Source organism: Martes martes (genome assembly GCF_963455335.1).
Source record: "Martes martes genome assembly, chromosome: 8".
In the NCBI taxonomy this organism is placed as follows: Eukaryota; Metazoa; Chordata; class Mammalia; order Carnivora; family Mustelidae; genus Martes; species Martes martes.
In genome coordinates this window covers 91,656,184-91,675,742 of record NC_137895.1, presented here as the reverse complement: position 1 = coordinate 91,675,742, position 19,559 = coordinate 91,656,184, and the positions used below count along the sequence as shown (strand labels likewise).

General features: G+C 44.1%; 1 protein-coding gene across 1 annotated transcript; it reads right to left on the bottom strand.

Annotated features, from left to right (window-relative positions):
* Positions 1-1,280: 1,280 nt before the first annotated feature.
* RAB5B (RAB5B, member RAS oncogene family) lies at positions 1,281-18,813 on the bottom strand. The gene is made up of 6 exons (XM_080810871.1): positions 18,724-18,813; positions 6,532-6,794; positions 5,273-5,424; positions 4,887-5,009; positions 4,238-4,331; positions 1,281-3,907 (listed from the first exon to the last, which is right to left on the bottom strand). The coding sequence occupies exons 2-6, from the start codon at positions 6,692-6,694 to the stop codon at positions 3,792-3,794; spliced, it is 648 nt and encodes a 215-aa protein (XP_080666997.1). The 5' UTR covers positions 6,695-6,794; positions 18,724-18,813; the 3' UTR covers positions 1,281-3,791.
* Between the last annotated feature and the right edge of the window lie 746 nt (positions 18,814-19,559).

The window sequence follows — 19,559 nt, the reverse complement described above, 5'->3', positions numbered from 1 at the left end:
AGGACTGAAAATTTATTGTTATTGGCTGGCTGTGAACCTGGGGCAAACGTACCCACACTGCCCCCTAGAGTCCAGAAGGTTGACCTACAACCTTACTTTAAGTGAAGATTTCATCTTTAATTTTGGAAGATCATTTCCTCTCCCTTTCTGCTCTCCTAAAGTGAACTAGAGCTTTTGCCAGGAATCAAGAAACCTTGGAGGGAGTACTAGGAGACAGAGGGAAAGGGGACTCGAGAGAGAAAAGGTGATTTTTGGCCTAGAGGTTTTTGGAAATAGATTTCCAGCGCAGCTGTGTTCAATTAAGTCTTTGGAGAGGTGTGATGCCCAACTTATCCTACCAGCCTTGAAAAATAGGCTCAGCCCAAGGATACAGAGAAATCAGTTAGGGACTGTCTGAAGCCACAGGATAAGACTTCTCCCTAATAACAGTGTCACCTTGTGTGCCCTACACATACTTTAACATAATTGACCTTTAAACCTCAAATTTTTTCATTTTACAGAAGAAGAAACTGAGGCAGAGAGCAGCTAAGAAACTTGATCAAGGCCACAGCTGGTAAGTTGTCAGATGGGACTGCAATGCCAGCTTTGTCTGACACCAGTCCTGTTTCCTGACCTGCAACCATACCCAATCTTTCTCCCCCACTTAGACTGTGATGGACTGAAGGGCTTCAAGTACAGTAGCAAACAAGATCAGATCTAGGAGAAATTTTCCTGTTGGGGTAGAAGCCACATGATCAATCACAAACACAAATTTAATGATTTCTTTAACCTTCTTTAGGTCATGGACCCCTCTGTGATACCAATAAGGCAATGCACCCTTTCCCTGTAGAAAGGCACATAAACTTTTGCTTCTTCAAAGGATTCACAAATATGACCTTTCCCTCCAGTCTCATCAGTTGTCTGCCCAGAGATGTCTCCCTCCCCCACCAATATATATTCCATTAAGAAGCCTACAAAAATAAGCTAGGTCGGATTTGATAAGGTCTCTAGTGACCTGGGAATAGAGTTTCACAGCAATAAAGGGAATATTTTCCAAATTGGGCTATGTCATTATTCAAGAAAAGATTAAAGGGAATAAGGAGATAACCAAGATGTAGGAGAGGGTGTGTTTCTGATTCAATAAAACACTGGATGCCCTTTCTTCCAAATTTCTTGTATCAGACAAATAGAAAAAAAAAAAAAAGAAAAAAGAAAAAGGATAGCAAAGGGAAAAAAAGAGAGAAAGAAAAAAAGAAGCAACACTCCAATACACTTTTCTTTTCTTTTTTTTTTCCTTTTTTACTTACATTAAATACATCGGTAAATCAGCAGTCGCATTCTGTTACCACGATTGTTATGTTGGGAGAGGAAGAAAAGGGGAAAAAGGCAAATGCTTTCTTAGAAGAAAAGAAAAGGATACCCCACCCCCCAAAAAAAATTGATCAGAAGGAAAAAAATGAAGAGCTGGGAAATAAAAACTAAGATCCCCAAGCCCAAGAGAGCTTAAAGGAAAACAGAGGAGCTAGTAGGAAATAGAAGGAAGGCAGCAGATAGGCCCAGAAGCTAAGGCCAATCCTGTTCCATAGGGGGCTGGGGAGGGGAGAAGAAGCCTGGAGAAATGGTTTCCCAGCCCCAAGGCAATGAAACACTTCACTCCTGTTCCATGGGGAAAGATGCAGAGAGAAAACAAAAAACAAAAAAACAAAAAACAACAAAAACCCTTCATTTCTAAGGAATTTAAGAGAGCTATCCTAGTTCTTCCACTTATAAGGATGCACTGGGTGCTTTGGGAGGCTGGTAGGTGCTGGGAAAGGAAAGGGAAAATGTATGTGTGTTTCAGGGCCACGGGAACTAAGGCTGCCCCTGGAAAAGGAAGGGAAATGAGTCCTAAGTGGAAGAACCTAAGCTGGGTCCTTCAGAGTCTCAGCTCCAAGGATTTTTCAGCTGCTCTGGGACAGAAGGCAGTCTGCAAACCAAAGGGTAGAAAGGTTCCAATCCTAGGTCACTGTGACCTTTCCTATCTTACTTCCCCCAATTTTCCCAAAACTCTGGGCTGGAACAAGAAGGAGTTTAGAGTTCTCTCTTGCCTTGATGACTTCCCAAAGACATCCTAAAATACCTGATGAGGGATGTGAGGAGTGGTTAGAGATTTAGAAAGGACCCACGTCCCCTGGTGATATGAGACAGCTGTGATGGACCTTCAGTGCCAGTTGTTCCCTATCCACAGGAACAGGTGTTACAGTATGAGGGGGCCACAAGTAGGCCTCTGTGGTATTAGTCCCTAGTGGTATGTGGATTAAACCACTGGCTGGGGGTGGGTATAAGGATAAGGATGGAGGGACTAAACCAAACATACTAACAAAGGGAAAAAGATATAGGGCCTAATAGGAGGTGGAGGACAGAACAGACTGTACAGTGGGAATAAAGATCATACCTATTTACAGGGAAGTAGAAAAGACATGGTAATGGGTGGATCATTGAACATGAACCTTGGGAAAGGACAGAAAACTCCTCCCTCTTGCCTGACCCCTTTTTACTCCCATACCATGGCCTAGGCTATCCTGAGACCGCTCTCCAGTTGCTCAGTTAATTCCCCAGGAAAGGCAAACCTATACTCGAGAGCTAGGTTGGCAAGAATATAGGTTAAGAATCAGAGTTGGAGGAAGCAAGCAGTGGAGACTGGGCTTGAGTAGCTGCCACTGGTCCTGTTCTCTACAGCCCCTCCCAAAACCTCATATATATACTACCTTGGGTTCCATTTAATTAAAAGGTGAGAGGGCAGGTAAATCAATCAAAACCCCCATAAAACAAGTATCCCAACTGAACTACCACCAATTAAAGTGCAAACTGCAGGGGAATATAGTGGCTGGGGCTGAGGCCATCTAAAGGCCAGAGGGGAGGGAAAATGCATATGTATAAATCAGAGGATGGGTATCAGAAACTGGTCCCTCCTCTAATTAGATCACAGCAGAGCCAAAGATGCAGGCAACCAGTGAAGATTCTTTGGAGGACTCTGGGGTCCAGAGTCTCCCCCACTATGGGGGAGGAGCTACCTAAGAGGCTGGGTGAGGGGGAAGTTAGGCCTTGGAACAGTTCCAGAGCCACAGGTGACACTGCATCTCCACCTCCTCCACCTCTGCCCAGTTAACTAACGCAACTCCTATCCGGTACCCAAGAGCTTGCCTTCCATTTCTCAACTCTACCTAGAAACACCCTCCACAAGGCCAACTCGTGGAGACTGCAGTGTTTTCATATGAGAAATTCCAACCCCCCTCTCCCCAAAAAGGAACTGTTTTCTTACTCCCTCCTGCTCTGAGCCTTATTCTCCCCCCAGGGCCCTTAATGTGACTGAACTGGAAATCTCCTTTCTCAGTTCCTGGGTTCATCACCTTCTCCATCCTGGGGAGAGGAGGAAAAGGGGATCAAGAACAGGGATTGACCAAAAGCAGAAGGGGAAAGGGCAGAAGACAAAAAAATGTTTTCTGAAAAAATGAGGAGGAGGAGGAGGAAAGATAAGTAGGTCACTGTCTTGCACCTATAATACAAAGTGAAGAAAGTTTGTTTTGGAAGGTAAGTCCTGGGGGATCTGACCCCGAAGCCCCAGAGTAGGGGTAGGAGGCCAGTGGCAACAGCTGCCTGGTGTTGGTTGCTGAAGCGTTAAAAAGTGCCATGACGGAGCTGTCAGGAGGCAGCCCTTGGGAGCCAGGGCTCAGTGTGCTGTTACCGTAGGGGCTGTGTGCTGAGGGGTGGGGATGGAGGTTATTTCTTAGCTCTCGTGCTAGCTCCATACTTGTTTGCTGCTAGCCACCCCCTCAGTTGCTACAACACTGGCTCTTGTTCTGCTGAGACTGTTCATGGAGATCCACACCCCGGCTTCGGCCTGCTGCACCTCCCAGATTCTGGGGTTCACTCTTTGGCAACTTCTTAGCTAGAGATAAAAAGAGAAGGAAAAAAGTATGGTAGATTTTAGTCATCCCTCCAAAGGACTATGGGTGGGGGAGAGATGGGGAAGGGGGAAATATGGAAGATTAAAAGAATGTTTTGAAGAGGGTAAGGTTCACTTGTAAACTATGTTGAAGATGGGGGGGGGGGCTAAAGCTGCAGCCAAAGGATTGAGGTCATAATGGAAAGTTAAGATATTTCTATACCTAAAGTTTTCACAAGAGGAGACACTCCCCTCCACCTTTATGACTTGGGTTAGTGATCTTGTCTAGAGGCAAGGGAGAAAGACGAAGACCCCAGGCTGCTCTGACCTTACCTATTGCCAGGAAGAGATCATTCACGTTCATAGCTGTCTTGGCTGAAGTCTCCATAAACAATAAGCTGTTGTCATCTGCATACGCCTGGGCCTCCTGCAAGGGGTGGGTGTACCGGTACTCAGAATGTAGGGTAGGAACAAGTATTGCCTTTCCACTCCCATGTAGCACCAGAGCTAGGCAATATCCTAGGTTCCCTCCCTTTAACTGCCCCTCTGAGCCAGCTGGCCCTGGACCCATATTTTGGTGACAACTCCCTTAAGGATAACTCGTGGTCTAGACAGCTTAATTCAACCAGCAGGTGCCAGGAATCTTTATGACGGAGAATGTAAGTTGGTTGGGGGCTTTTAGGCTGTGACACTTGAATAGTCCCTTTCCTCAAATTCAACTGCTCCCTCTTTCCCGTTTTCACATTGGTATCCCCATACCTGGTACTTCCCTACCCCTCTGCTCTGGAATTTTCTTCTGTCTCCACTAAAATCTCCTGGCTGTCATTAGGGTCACAGTGTTGCTGTATTTAACTTGGTGTGGAACTGGGAAATGAGATGATAAATGTCCTCAGATGAGGTTTTCAGAGAGGGCAGGTTTATGGAAAAAAGGTCCCAAGCACAGAGGGAGCGAGTTACAGAGGGATTCTCCAGGCCATCTTACTTCATACTCCACCATGCGCTTATTGGCCAGGTCAGCTTTGTTCCCCGCCAGGGCAATAACGATGCTAGGACTGGCCTGTCGCTGTAGTTCCTTTACCCATGTCTTTGCTCGAGCGAAGGTTTCCTAGAAAAACATGAGGAAGAGAAGGGTTGGCTGGAAAGACTGCCAATCCAGGCCCATCATCTTCAAAACCCAGTCTCAAAACTCACCTCTCCTAGACAGCCTTCCCTCACTGAAACCACTTGTGTCTGATACTTCATTACCTCAGTCTCACCAGCACTTGGAAGTATAATTTATATTTTTATTTTGCTAAGACCTGGTTTTCTTTTCCCCACCTAATTTAATTCCTATAAATAAAAGCAGGAGAATCTTCTCAGCCCACTTACCTGATTAGTAATGTCATAAACCACAATGGCAGCTTGGGCACCTCTGTAGTACATGGGGGCCAAGCTATGGTATCGTTCCTGCCCAGCTGTGTCCCAGATCTCAAACTTGACTGTTGTGTCATCTAGACAAACAGACTGGGTGAGGAAGGCCGCTACGGATGAGAGAATGGAGGGGAAGAAGTTGTAAGTTGGAGGATCAATGGGAAAATCCCAGCCCCCTTCACAGTATCTCCATTCTCTGTCTAAGACTAGTCACCACCCAGGTCACTGAGCTAAGGAAGAGGTTTTACATATTCCCCTCCTTGTGTACAGGTCCTAGAACCAGGATTAAGACTGCCTTTGGCTAAGACCTTCCTGCCAGAAGTTTCTCTACCTAAGGAATGAGGGCACACAAACTATGAAGATTAGAGAGAAGAACTGACACTTAATACCAGTCATCTCGCTTCTAACCAAAATAGAGGAATAAGAGATGATGACAGAAAATAGGCTTCAGGTAAAGGTCACATCAATAATTAGTTAGAAGACTTTACAGCCTGATGGCAGATCCCATAGTTATCAATATTATTTGGCTGTTACTTTTTAATATAATCTTCTGCTGGTCCAAGAACACCACATTTCCAAGGTGACTAGTAAAAGTGGAGAAGGAGTTAACATGGGAGTTCTCATAAAAGATCTTTTACTGAACTAGGGCCCTATTTTGGGGGTAGCAGAAGGTAGAAGGTAGTAAAGATGGGAAACGCAGATGCCTTTTATCTTTTGTATTTAGTTACAGCCTCTCTTTTACCAGGTATGTATATCAGAATCATCTAAGGAGCTTTTCCCAACACACATGTCTATACCTCCACCAACCTCACTCTATTTCCAATACTAATCAGTAGATCTAGAGTAGGGCCCAAGCATGTCAGGATGAAAATGTTCTCCAAGTGATTCTGATACACATTTTTTATTATGAATCACTGTTCCAAACCAACCCTGCTCAAGGTGATACTCAACTGAACTTCAAATAACTTAAGAAAAAAGTAGGAAGACGACAAACTGAGATTTAAAAAATGAGTGATTTTCTAGGTGTGCAATCAACCTTTCTAATTTTTTTTCTAGGAAGCCAAGGGGCAAACATATACCTTCTTTTTGGCATTATGGCAGTTTTTTTTCCGGTTTTATAAAGGATTTCCATTCCAAGCAGCTAAAAAGGCCAGCTCCATAGTCAGGTCCCTACATCTCCCTTCAACATTGACCCTTTTTTTCCCTGAGGTACTCACCTCCAATGGTGCTCTCTTGGTACTCATGGAACTGCCCTTTGACAAAACGTAATACCAGGCTAGACTTCCCCACTGCAGATTCACCCAGCAGGACCAATTTGAACTGGCATATTTTGCTGGCCTGGGGCTGCCCATTGGGCCTGGCTGTGCTTCTGCTAGTCATGGCTAGATTATGAGAATGGGAAAGGGTGGAGGGAGGGGGATGCCACAAAGCGGCAAAGGGGGGAGGGGGAAAGGGGAGGGGACTTCAGGCTTCAACAGTCCTGCAAGAAAAAAGTGGGTAAAATTAAACACAAGGACATTGCAGCTGCAATCAATTTTAGAAAAAAGATAAATCTCTTCATTTCTTTGCTCTTATGAGGACTTAACAATTAAAATCATCCACCATTAAAAGGTTATCCCACTGAGAAGGTCTCAGGCAGCTGACACTCAGTGGTAATAATGGGGAGCAATAAAATAAGAATTGCACCTAGGGGTGCCTGGGTGTCTCAGTCGGTTAAGCATCTGTCTTCGGCTCAGGTCACAATACCAGGGTGCTGGGATCAGACCCTGGGATCAGACCCTGTGGCAGGCTCCCTGCTCAGATTCTCTCTCTCTCAAATAAATAAATAAAATCTTAAAAAACAAAACAACTGCATCTGAAGTGGAGTTTGCCATATTACATAATTCTCATTTGCCAAGGGAGCTGATATGGAGAAACCGAAAACTGTGTGAAATACGTTTATTTCCCATTAATTCCCCACCAGGTCTTCTTCTTTTTTTTTTTTTTTTAAGATTTATTTATTTGAGAGAGAACGAACACAAGTGGGAGGAGGGGAGTGAACCTGGAGCAGGACACAGGGGTCGATCCCACGACCCATGAGATCATGAACTGAGCCGAAACCAAGAGCCAGATGCTCACCCCAGGTCTTCAAAAGACAGCAAACCGATCAACTTTTGAGACTTCTTGTTTCCTTTTTCAGGGGGGAGAGGGGCAGCGGAGGAAGGAGAGAGAATCTTAAGCAGGCTCCAAGCCCAGCATGGAGCCTGAGGAGGGCTCCATCTCCCAACCCTGAGGTCATGACCTGAGCTGAAATCAAGAGTGAGATGCTTAACTGACTGAGCCACCCAGGCACCCCCCAAATGCACCGTGTGCCCTAGATCCCCAGTATCCTGGTATTGGCCTTCCCCCCAGCTCCCATCTTTTTTCTAGCTTTCAAAATAAAAGATTTACTCTAGGGGTGTGGGATGAGTCACCCTCCCTAAGAGCAGAGGGGTTCCTTCTGGTTCCATATCCTTCATACAAACCAGTAATCCTCTTGACATTTCTGAAACTCTAACCAGGGTCCATTTGGCAGAAGATAGACATCCAACAGACCAAATTCAGCATCAACTCTTTCACTTTGCTCCTGCCACCTCTCCAAGTCTGAGAATGTATCAAAGTGAAAAATCTGTAGGCCTCACCTACTCTCAACTTGCAGCTGTCTTCCTGGTGCCTAGGGATTAGATAACCCTCCACATTAAATGGGCCTAACAGCTGCAGCCCTCCATATTATAGGCAAAGAAAGAGGGTGTACCTTCTAAACACACACAGGAGTCTCCAGAGGATGATATAGGGATAAGTTTTTTCTTTCTTTTTTTAAAAAATATTTTATTTATTTATTTTGCAGGGGGCATGGTTTGGATGGGAAGAGGGAAAGGGAGAGAGAATCCTAAGCAGACTCTGTGCTGAGTGCAGAGGTGGACATGGGGCTTGATCCCCGGACCCTGAAATCACAACCGGAGCCAAAATCAAGACTCAGATGCCTAACCAACTGAGCCACCCAGATGCCCCATAAGGGTAAATTTTCAAGCAATAAACATTTGATGAAAATAAACTGAACTTCTTTACCTTTACCTTTCAAGAGGTGGTGGAGGAAGAGAGACAGAGAGAGGTTGAGACTTTGAGAGTCTAATCATCCGAACCTGAATATATTTCATCATTCTGACTCTGAGGGGAAGGGAACTATGAGATTCAAAGGAGTGAGCATGATCAGCGCATACAAAATCTCTGTCTAAAACCTAAGCTTTGCTTGGGATATACTTTGTTCAAATTAATCTTTTCTTTCTCCAAGGTTGATTCTAGTAACAATCTGCAATTCTAGTAAAGCTAGGAAAGATAGTAAAGACAGAAAAACAGAAAAATCATACAGGAGCCAGTGCAGAGGAACAAAGACTGTGAAGTCCAATTCCCTGGGTTTATTTTACAGTTCTGCTTACTAGCTGTGAAGCTTTGGGCAAGTTACTAAATCTATTTGCGCATTCATTGCATCTGTAAAATGGGATAATAGCCTTATGAGCACTTACTTCAGAAGGCTGTTGTGAGAATTAAACAATAGAAATAACTTAAATATAAGTATTTGGCAAGAGTTCAATGAATATTAAGCTACTAATCATTATTAATGACATCAAGAAATTTCAGAGCCTTGCCTTCCACCTTTATAAAACGGAAGAAATACCTACCTCATAGAGAAGCAGTGAAGATTAAGGAAAAGATGTGTTTAGCATAGTGTTAAAAACATAAGTATTGTTCGTTAGTGGCCCTGATTCACAGAAAAGATCAACTTAATATACTAAAATATATCTCAATATTAATTTTAACTAATATGTTCCTAAAAAGCAGGCTTGATAAGAAGTAGAGAAAAAACACAGAAAAAACAAGTGTAAAGAGGAAGTACACAGGGGAATGAGAGAGAAGCAAGACCTCAGAAAAGTCCCAAAGTAAACTTGATTAAGACAGAGGAATGTAAGAAATTACTCTGATTCTACTAGGTATTTTATATTCCTCAGGCCAGTAAGTCCTAAGAATTCAGAAATACACAGGCTATTTTCTGAAGTTTTCAGTGATTTCTGATGAAATGATAAAAAATAGAGACGATATAGCAAATTTTCATATTTTCATAAAGCTAAATTTATTCAAGAAAAAAAAAATTTAAGTAGGCTCCACATCCAGTGTGGAGCCAACACAGGGCTTTGAACCCAGGACACTGAGATCAACACCTAAGTTGAGATCAAGAGATGGACACCCAGATGCCCCTAAATTTATCTAAAAGAATATTCTTGGGGCGCCTGGGTGGCTCAGTGGGTTAAGCCTCTGCCTTCGGCTCAGGTCATGATCTCAGGGTCCTGGGATCGAGCCCCGCATCGGACTCTCTGCTCAGCAGGGAGCCTGCTTCCCCCTCTCTCTCTGCCTGCCTCTCTGCCTACTTGTGATCTCTCTCTCTCTCTGTCAAATAAATAAATAAAATAAAAGAATATTCTTTATAGTAAGATTTCTAACTTCTTACTTTTTTTTTTTTTTAAGATTTCATTTATTTGTCAGAGAGACAGGGGAGCAGCAGGTAGAGAGAGAAGCAGGCTCCCTGCTGAGCAAGGAACCTGATGTGTGACTCCATCCCAGGACCCTGGGATCATGACCTGAGCTGAAGACCGATGCTTAACAGACTGAGCCACCCAGGCGTCCCTAACTTCTTACTTACTTTAGTATTAATTCTCAAAGGGAAATATATATATTATATGGAAAAATCTCTGAGACCTATTTTTAAAAAGATGTAGAGGGGCCAGCACCTGGATGGCTCAGTTGGTTAAGTGCCTGACTCTTGATTTTGGCTGGGTTGGTGATCTTGGGGTGGTGGGATCAAGCCCTGTGTTGGGCTACCAACTCAGTGTGGAGCCTGCTTGAGATTCTCTCCCTCTCAAATAAATAAATCTTAAAAAAAAAAAAAAAAGATTGTAGAACAAAACATATGGTTAGCTCCTATTTCTGTAAAACAAAATTCTGCATAGAAAACAGTATGGAAGGATCCATACTCATCTGTTAACAGTGGTTACCTCTGAGAAGAGTGGGATTGAGAAGGGTAGTAAGTGAAGGACTCAGTTTTTTTCGTTCTACACAATTTTTATTTATTTAAGAGAGGGAGAGAGAGAATGAGAGAGAGAGAGCATGGGTTGGCAGTTGGGGGCAGGGGGGTGGAGGTGGTCAGAGGGAGAAGCAGATTCCCAGCTGAGCAGGGAACCCAATGTGGGACTTGATTCTGGGACTCCAGGATCATGACCTGAGCCGAAGGCAGTCCCTTAACCGAGCCACCTAAGGTGCCCCTACACAATTTTTTAAAAAAACAGTAAATACGCATTTTTAATTTTTTTAGGAAATGTATTTAAAAGCTTTCTAAATAATTTTTAATGCTTCAAAAAATAATGGTGTTGATAGGCAGTAGTAAGCTTTCTAAATACCCCTATATTATGGGAAAGCAAAAACTCTCATTTAAATTAGCTGGTCCATGGGCACCTAGGTAGGTCATTTGGTTAAACCTCCGCCTTTGGCTCAGGTTGTGGTCCCAAGGTTTTGGTTCTGAGCCTGTGTCTGGCTCCCTGCTCAGCAGGGAGTCTGCTTCTCCCTCTGCCCCTCCCCCACTCATGTTTTTTCTCTCTCTCTCTCTTCCCCTCTCTCAAATAAATAAATAAAAAATCTTAAAAAAAAGATGAGGGCACTTGGGTGGCTCAGTCAGTTAAGTGTCTGCCTTTAGCTCAAGTCATGATACTGCGGTTCTGGGATTGAGCAGGAAGCCTGCTTCTCCCTCTCCCCACCGCTCCTGCTCTCTCTCGCTATCTCTCAAATAAATGAATAAAATCTTTACTTTTTAAAAGATTTCATTTATTTAAATTTGTGAGAGAGAGGTAGCATGAGCAAGAGTGGGTAGGGGCAGAGGAAGAAGCAGACTCCCCACTGAGTGGGGAGCCCAACACAGGCTGGATCCTACAAAGCCGAGATCATAGCCTGAGCTGAAATCAAGAGTGGGAAGCTTAACCAACTGAGCCACCAAGGTGCCCCCCCCCCACTTAATTAGGTTCCTAACCACTAGTTAAAGTTCTTTAGCTTTCATTCTCAAACTGTGGGACCAGATCCCTGGACCCTGAGATCACAACCTGAACTAAAGGCAGACACTCAAGGGACTGAGCCACCCAGGTGCCCTAAATAAAACCTTTAACAAGAAAATAAATTAGTTGGCCCACAAAATCCTACATTCTGGGAATCAGTACTGCAAGAATCAGTTAAATAGGTTATTTTATTTATTTATTCCTTTAGATTTATTGATTTGAGAGAGAGAGAGCATGTGGGTGCACACATGGGAGCAGGGGAGGGGCAGGGAGAGAGAGAATCTCAAGCAGACTCCCAACACAGGCCTGATCCTACAAAGCCGAGATCACAACCTGAGCTGAAATCAAGAGTGGGAAGCTTAACTGAGCCACTCAGGCACCCCTTAATTAGGTTCTTAACCACTAGTCACACAGTTCTTTAGCTCTTTTCATTCTCAAACTGTGAACTGTAAACCAACAGTGACCTTGAAATCACTTGGTGGATCATATTTGGGGGGAAAAAAAAGAAGAAACAGAATAAAAAATAACAAGTCTACTGCAAATAATAAGAATCACTTTCTGAAAATGTTTCACTTTATGTACAGACTGAATTATGATACGGAATGTTTTATTATGAGTCATGATTTAAAAAAAAAAGTTTAAAAAACACTGCTTTGGAGAGGCCTGACAATGAAAGATGGGTTAATAAGGATGGGAAAAAGTCTAGTTTTTGGGTAGTGTATAGCCTATGGTTACTATTACAGCATTTCTAGATGAAATTAAGCTGAGGGCTGAATATAGCTCTCCAGGGGTCAGAGGATTCTCCAACCCTGCTACTAAAGTTATGATGCAATTATGAAAATGGGAAGCCAAACTAGACAGGGGCAGTCCTGTGTGGTGTTGGGAAGGGCTTTGGAATCAAGCAAGGTTGAGTTTTATTCTCTGCTTTGCCGGTTATAAGCCACTGTGATCTTAGGCTCCTTACTCCCTTTGCCTTTCTGCTTCCTTATCTGTAAGGATCTTTGTGGAGGGAGGGGAGTAAGAAAAAGTAGCAAAGAACAGAACTGAATTAAATTCCAAAGTTCTGAGTACCTTTAGGAAATTTTTTTCTCGTATAGTGTCTCAGAATCTGTGAGGAATTATTATTATTATTTTTAAAGATTTTATTTATTTATTTGACAGAGAGATCACAAGTAGGCAGAGAGGCAGGCAGAGAGAGAGAGAGAGAGAGAGAGAGAAGCAGGGTCTCTGCTCAGCAGGGGGCTTGATCCCAAGACCCTGAGATCATGACCTAGGCCAAAGGCAGAGGCTTAACCCACTGAGCCACCCAGGGGCCCCGAGGAATTATTTTTTAAAACATATTTATGTGGCACTTCCTATACACTGTTTCATAACAAAAGACAGGCCATCACAATGCTACACTTTAGAAAACAGATGACCCCAGAGAGGGGAAGAAAACTACAGATGATAAACTGATCAAGTTTCCTTTGGGTGACATATATATGCTATACTCTAAGACACAACAGGAAAAGTTAACTAGATTCTTTGACTTAATCGCTCACATTTTATTTTTCCTTTTTTAAAAAAAGTAAGCTCTATATCCAAGGTGGGCCTTTGAGCTCACAACCCCAGAGATGGAGACTCATATGCTCTACCCACTGAACCAGCCAGGCATCACAATTATTTGCTCATATTTTCACCCATTTCAAAGCATGTGATCCAAGGGGCAGAACACTAAGACTCAATGTTACTACTTTACAATAAGAAAACATGGGAGTTAGCATGGACTGAATTCTTATAGGCAGACACATGGCTCTAGGCCTGGGAAAACAGGAGGGAGTACAGGAAATGTGGAGATTGGAAATAATCACAGACGCATTCACGTTGCAAAATCCGTCACCCCCTCCAGACGGTAAATTAAGCCAGAGCCCAGACACAATCAGCAAACTTTCTTGCTACCAAGCAAACTTGGGTTGTCACAGATTAGGAATTACTTCCTACCCCAATGTGTCACCTCAATAATGTCTTACCTTCCCTGTTCACAGTAATTGATAGGCTGCCCATCACTGTGCCTTGATCTTTAATCCCAACGTGTATATAGGGTATCATGTTTTTTATGCAATAGCCAGGCTCTCAAAAGATCAGGGGTACAGAAGTGAAATATACATAAGATTCAATTGATTTGGGGCACCTGGGTGGCTCAGCTGTTAAGTGTCTGACTTGGCTCAGTTCATGATTCCAGGGTCCTGGGATCCAGCCCCGCATCGAGCTCCCTGCCTGCTTCTCCCTCTCCTTCTGCCTGCTGTTCCCCCTACTTGTTCTCACTTTCTCTCTGTCAAATAAATAAATAAAATTAAAAAAAAAAAAATCCAAATGATTTCTAGTGATATATTTTTTTTTTTTTTGCTAAGAGTTGACAATAGGCATCCATTCAAAGACAAAAAATAAACCACAGCCACCTGGCCAAGTGGTGTGATGATTACCTTCAAACCTGAGGCAAAAAAAAAGGGAGGACAAGGAAGTTATTCTTCCCTTCAATGCTTTCAGTTTGTAAGAGAAAAAAAAATCAGATTTAACTTCCCTCAGAAGTGTAGCTCCACAAAAATGCTTTATCCAATGACCATTAACAAGGGAGAATCCTCCCGATTGAGGGCTGACAATGGCATCAGCCCACCAAGGAGGGGCAAGGCGGAGGACGAAGGGGCAAGTTCTTTATCATGGGCAGCACCTCTAGCAGCTCAGGAAAGTATGAAGAGGAAAGGTTTCTTAGCTTGCGGGTCCCAGCTGGAGCAAAACTATTTTTCAGGCCCCCTTCCACTTGGCATCTTTGAGTCTCTATGCCAACCACATTATGAAGACTTTAGAAGTCTATGACCTACTAACAGAGACTAACTTCCAGATATAATAGGCACTGGAGTCTAGCCCACACCCAAATGTCAGCCCCATAAGGTCAGTTTCCCAGATAAGAGGCAGTCTAGAGATCTAGTCCAGTCTCTGTATTTTACAGGTAAGGAAACTGAGGCACATAATATTAATCAACTTGCCAAGTATTACCACATAGACAGCTATTACAAATAATATTAATCAACTTGGGGCACATGGGTGGCTCAGTCGGTTAAACACCTGCCTTTGGCTCAGGTCATGAGTTCCGCATTGGACTCCCAGCTCCTCTGGGAGCCTGCTTCTCCCTCTCCCTCTGTCTGTCTCTCATGAATAAATAAATAAAACCTTTTAAAAAACATTAATCAACTTGCCAGGTGTTATCATACAGACAGCTAAATCTTTTAGCAAGTACTCCTAGGCATGTACTCTTGCTAGTAATAATATATCACTATACCTTTTAAGGAAGCAGGAGATGCTAACTCTGAACTGAGCTCTGGAGAGGATGCCAGGACAGGAACAAGAGTTTAGACTGGTTAGTTTCTGCCTCTATTCAGTTTAGGTAAGTACTTCCTTTGGGATTAAAAACAAGGCAGGCCTTCCCTGAGAACCAGAATCCAGTTCCATGTTCTTCTAACAGAAGAACTCACACTATGCCTCTCTAGAAGGTCTTGACCAACCCTGCCAGGATAGTTGAAATGGAAATAATTTAATGGAAGATGATAGGGAAAGAGTGGTAATTTTTACAGGAGTCTGTGGACCTTGGGACTAATCTAAAAGCTTTACCGATTAGGAAAGACAGGACAAAAGCCAGTAAATACCTTCAACTCTCAACTTTGTTTAGACCCCAAAACACTAAAATCTTGAACTGAGAGTTCTACTACTTGGCTCAGCTCTTTTATTGTGTTGATTCAAGATTAACTAATGAGTTAACTAATGAGTCTTAAATGAGATAGTCCTTCCACTTCTCCCCACTCTCTCCCTTATATTTCCCCAAGAGGTAAAATGCACGCTTATCTCTTATCAGCATGGTAGTACAAGCTCTTTATTATTGACCTAGAAAAGATAGGAATGCCCTTCCTTACTTTGTCTGCCTAGTAAACTCCTAATTTATCTTTTAAGGCCAAGCTCAAATGTCACCTTCTCTGTAAAATTGCATAATTACCCTATCACCCCAGCAGAATTCATCACTGCTTCCTCTAGGGTCCTACAGTATTAAGATGATACTTCTATCACAGCCCTTATATTACATGAGTTAATTGTGTGTGTCTGTTCTGCTGAACTATGAACTTCTCAAGAAGTGTAACTAATTTTTCTATGTCATTTTGACTCTCTAGAGCACAGCACAATGTCTGGTCCCTAGTAGGTGTTCATTAAATGTTCCCTAAATTAATTAAGGCTAAAGCAGTCCTACTTCCCTCCTTCATCTATTCCTCCCCTGTGTCATCTGGATAGTATCTTACTCAGTTCCATTTGGGAATGTTTTTAATAGTCCTCAGAAAACCAATTCTTTCCCTGGCCTCTTTGTGATCTCCCATGGATGCAGGGCCCTCTTGGTACCCAGCCCACAAAGTACTGTTGCAACTCACATGGGCTAACTGCTTTTCCTGTCACCCGTTACTATGCTCAGATGGCCTAATCACACCCAATATGCAGCCCTCCCACCCTAAGACTGAAGCAACTGTGGCTTAAAACAAAGTTCCCTGAGTTTTCAGCCAATGTTAATTGTTGAAAAACTTTGGGTCATTATCTCTATTAATTCCTGAGCTTGAGAAACACAAGTTAAAAAAACCCAAAACCATGAGAGCTAGAGGACATTCTGAAAAGGTACCCACTGCCCCTAAACCACAGCCACAATCTGGCCCAGAAATCTGCAAACACTTTGTTCACTTGGTTGGCTCCTTACTTAGCTCAGTTACTATTCAATGACTAAATCTTTCCTACAACACTCTTGGGAAGTGGGAGCGTATTGTGTAGGGTTTTAAGTTATTCTTCCTCCTAGAGGGCTGTTGCATTTCCTTATTTTAAGTTCATTCTTCTAACACTTTGGTTTCCAACCTGAAATGCTTTAAGATTAGGGAGCAGCCTATACCCTTGCTTCTCCTACCCTATGTCTCCTCAGAAGTCAAATTTGTATCAATGCATACAAACAAGAAACTACAGAAAAGCAATCCTTACTCCTGGGCAAACTAAGAGTTACAAGGTATGACTTGTAGACAAGTATGACTTGAAGAATAATGAGAAAGCCCTCTTCTCCAAATACAGTTTTTAACTCTAGATCGGCATAAGAAGTCAGGATTTGATTAAGAGAAACTTGAGAGTTTTCTCACATCACTACAGGAAGACAGATCCAGAGGCCCTTCCTTTAGGAGAACCATCATCATCTTTTAGGTTAATGAAAGGTCAGTGATATAATCTGAACATGCAGAGACCATGAACCAGAAGATAGAAGTCTCAAATTCCTCACTTTAGCAGAGATCCAATAATTCTCCCAAACAAATGATTCACCTAATCTTCCTTTCCTGCCCACAAAAGAGAAAAAAGTATTGGCCATCTATTTGGGCATTTCCTAGGATGTCCAGTGCACAGGTCGGGGCAGAAGGTACTCCATGTTAAGTTTTAAGAAGGTGAGGGATAACCTAGAGTATACCTCTCTGCTTGTTGATTTTGATAGAAAGAAGACAAAATGAGCAGTGAAAAGAGCACAATAAATAATAGAGCATCATTCCAGAAGGGAAAATTGGAAAGAATGAGAGACCAGAGTTTGGTGAGAACATGAAAACAGAATTGCCTTTGGCGGCACATCCCCTAAAGCAAAGTGAGATTAGTCTGATCTGTCTCTAGTCTCTGACCTTTCTGGATGAAATGAGGGAGGTTTACACTTTTTACACTTCTGTACAGCCTGAATATTTAAAAATATGTACATATTACCTTTGTAATTAAGAAGAAATGTAGTTATAAAACATGTTTGTATAAAAAGGTAAAAGGAGGAACTATAATAAGGGAAAATCCAATAAGCTTCAATCTATGGGGGACTAAAGAGGTGAGCAGACCATTAAAAATATGAGGGAGGGGGGACTCCTGTGCCTTAGTCATCCATCTTCATTTTCTCTACTCACCCCCTTCCTCAAATGCCTTACTGTTGAGGCATTTGATTCAACTTCCTAACAGCACAGAAACCTGGGCTCCTGAAGAAGTACACAAAGAACAGGGGGTGATGCCAACCTTCTAGAATGGAATTTCTCACTCTTCCTCAAATCCTTTCCTCAGTGATATCACCTCTCATTTCCAGGCTTGGTTCCGCCTAACCATTACCTGCCTGGGAAATACCCAAGTCTAAGTTCCACAAAAGTTTCACCAACTGTGGTCAGAAGATCTCATCGTGGCTGGGGATCTCTAATCCCCTTTCAAGTGTGGATATAAAATCACTGATCCCCTGCTTCTAGGTCAGAGATACAGTATCCACCATAGACCAGATTATTAAGTGAGAAAGAAACAAACACCCCCCAAATCCAACTTCTTAGCTCTTTCACAGGACTGCACCCAAACCCAGCTGAGGCTGATAACAAGAAACAGAGAGACTGCACCATAAACCATTTCACGCCAAGGGAAAGTGCAGGGGCTGAGTTTGGAACATTCAACAGCCACAGGGGGAAAAAAATTAACTTTTGTCTTCATTAGCTACCCCGGGAGTACCCCAAACTTCAGATTACCACATCTCAATACTAGAAGAACAAAAGAGTGGGTCCTCCAAGACCCAGATCCTCTGGCCCACCCTTGAGCATTCCCAGAAGCTCCCGTAACTGATATCAGGCCCTGCTGCCACTTCTCCAACTAACTAGTCTATAGATTAGTAAAGCTTTCCTCTTTTGCCTCCGTTCTCACTCAATGGACCCAAATCCCTCTCAGCTCAACTCAGGGCACCCTAGTTATTTTTATAATTGTCACTTTCCCTGAAGAGAATGCCCCTTACCCAACTAGGAAGCCTTCCCAGGCCCTTCCAATTAGACATTTCGAGAGCCCCAGCCCCGGCTACCCTCGCAGTCCGGGCGTCAGGTTTGACCCCTCCTCACCTCCTGGCAAATGGCCTTACCTCACTTGTGGCCCCGTCCCTTTCCCCCAGCTCCTCCCTCTTCAGCGCTGCTCAATGAGGCCTGCCCCTGCCCTCACACAGCCCGGGGCCTCCCGCGCCAGCCCCTGGCCCGCCAACACAACCCGGCCGCCTCCTGGGCCTCACCAACTTTGGGTTCCCAGCCCACCCGACCCCCTCCTCAGCGTCCCTATTGGGCCTGCCGGGGCCCGGCCCCCTGCTGCCCTCTCCAGTGGGCTACTCTGACCCCTTGCTGAGGCCTAGATCCGCCTCTGCTCTCAGGCCAGGCTGCTCTCCTCTCCCGGGCTCCTCCGCCCCTGCCCTTGTGGGCTCCATCAGCCCGGTACCTGGGGCTCCGTCTCCCCCGTCGGGCCGAAGCCTGTGTCGAACAGACAAACAGCTGCAGCTCAACCAAACCCTCCTGCCCCTCCTCCTCCTCCTCGTCCTGGGGCGGGGGCCCCAGCCAATAGCACGATTACCCGCCTACCATCAAGGGTGGGCGATGTGTGCACTAATCCGCCAATCCTCTGGAGAAAGGCGGGCCTCTTCCGGCGCGGTCACCAACGAGTAAGAGCGAGGGACTGGATAGGCGAGGCCCCAGACCAATATAGAGAGGGAAACTCTGAAGATGGACGAGGTGAGGAGCCATTAAAGAGGGAGCTTTCTGAGACAGGGGGCGGTGCACTGGTGACAGGCGTACATGTCAACCAATAATATCTCGACAACCTCATGACCCCGCCTTTTGACTCATAAACATCTAATCAGGTGAGTGATGGAGGCGGGTCCAAGTGAAGCTTTAACCAGTACTGGGAAGACTCGGAACTTGAATGGCAGGCAAGGCGGGGTTGAAAGAAGCCTTAGGAAGGCCGCTGCTGACCTTCGCCCCTCCCCCCGGATTTGGCGGGGGCTGACCCTGGCGCCCCGCCCTCTATGACAAACTGGCGGCGTAAAAAGAAACATCTCACCTAAGGACCCAGAGCCTGGGAGTTTAAGTGGCACTCTCGTCGATGCGGCCTCCTTTTTGTGGGGCCTCAGAGAACAGGAGTTTTTGGGGTGGCCGGTGCCGGCGGTCTGAGATATTTTTCGGTGGGGTTGAGACGGAGGCAACTCCAGTAAGTGGTAGCTCGGGGAGACTTTAGCACCCTCCATAATAATTTTTCATACAGACAATTGATATATTCTG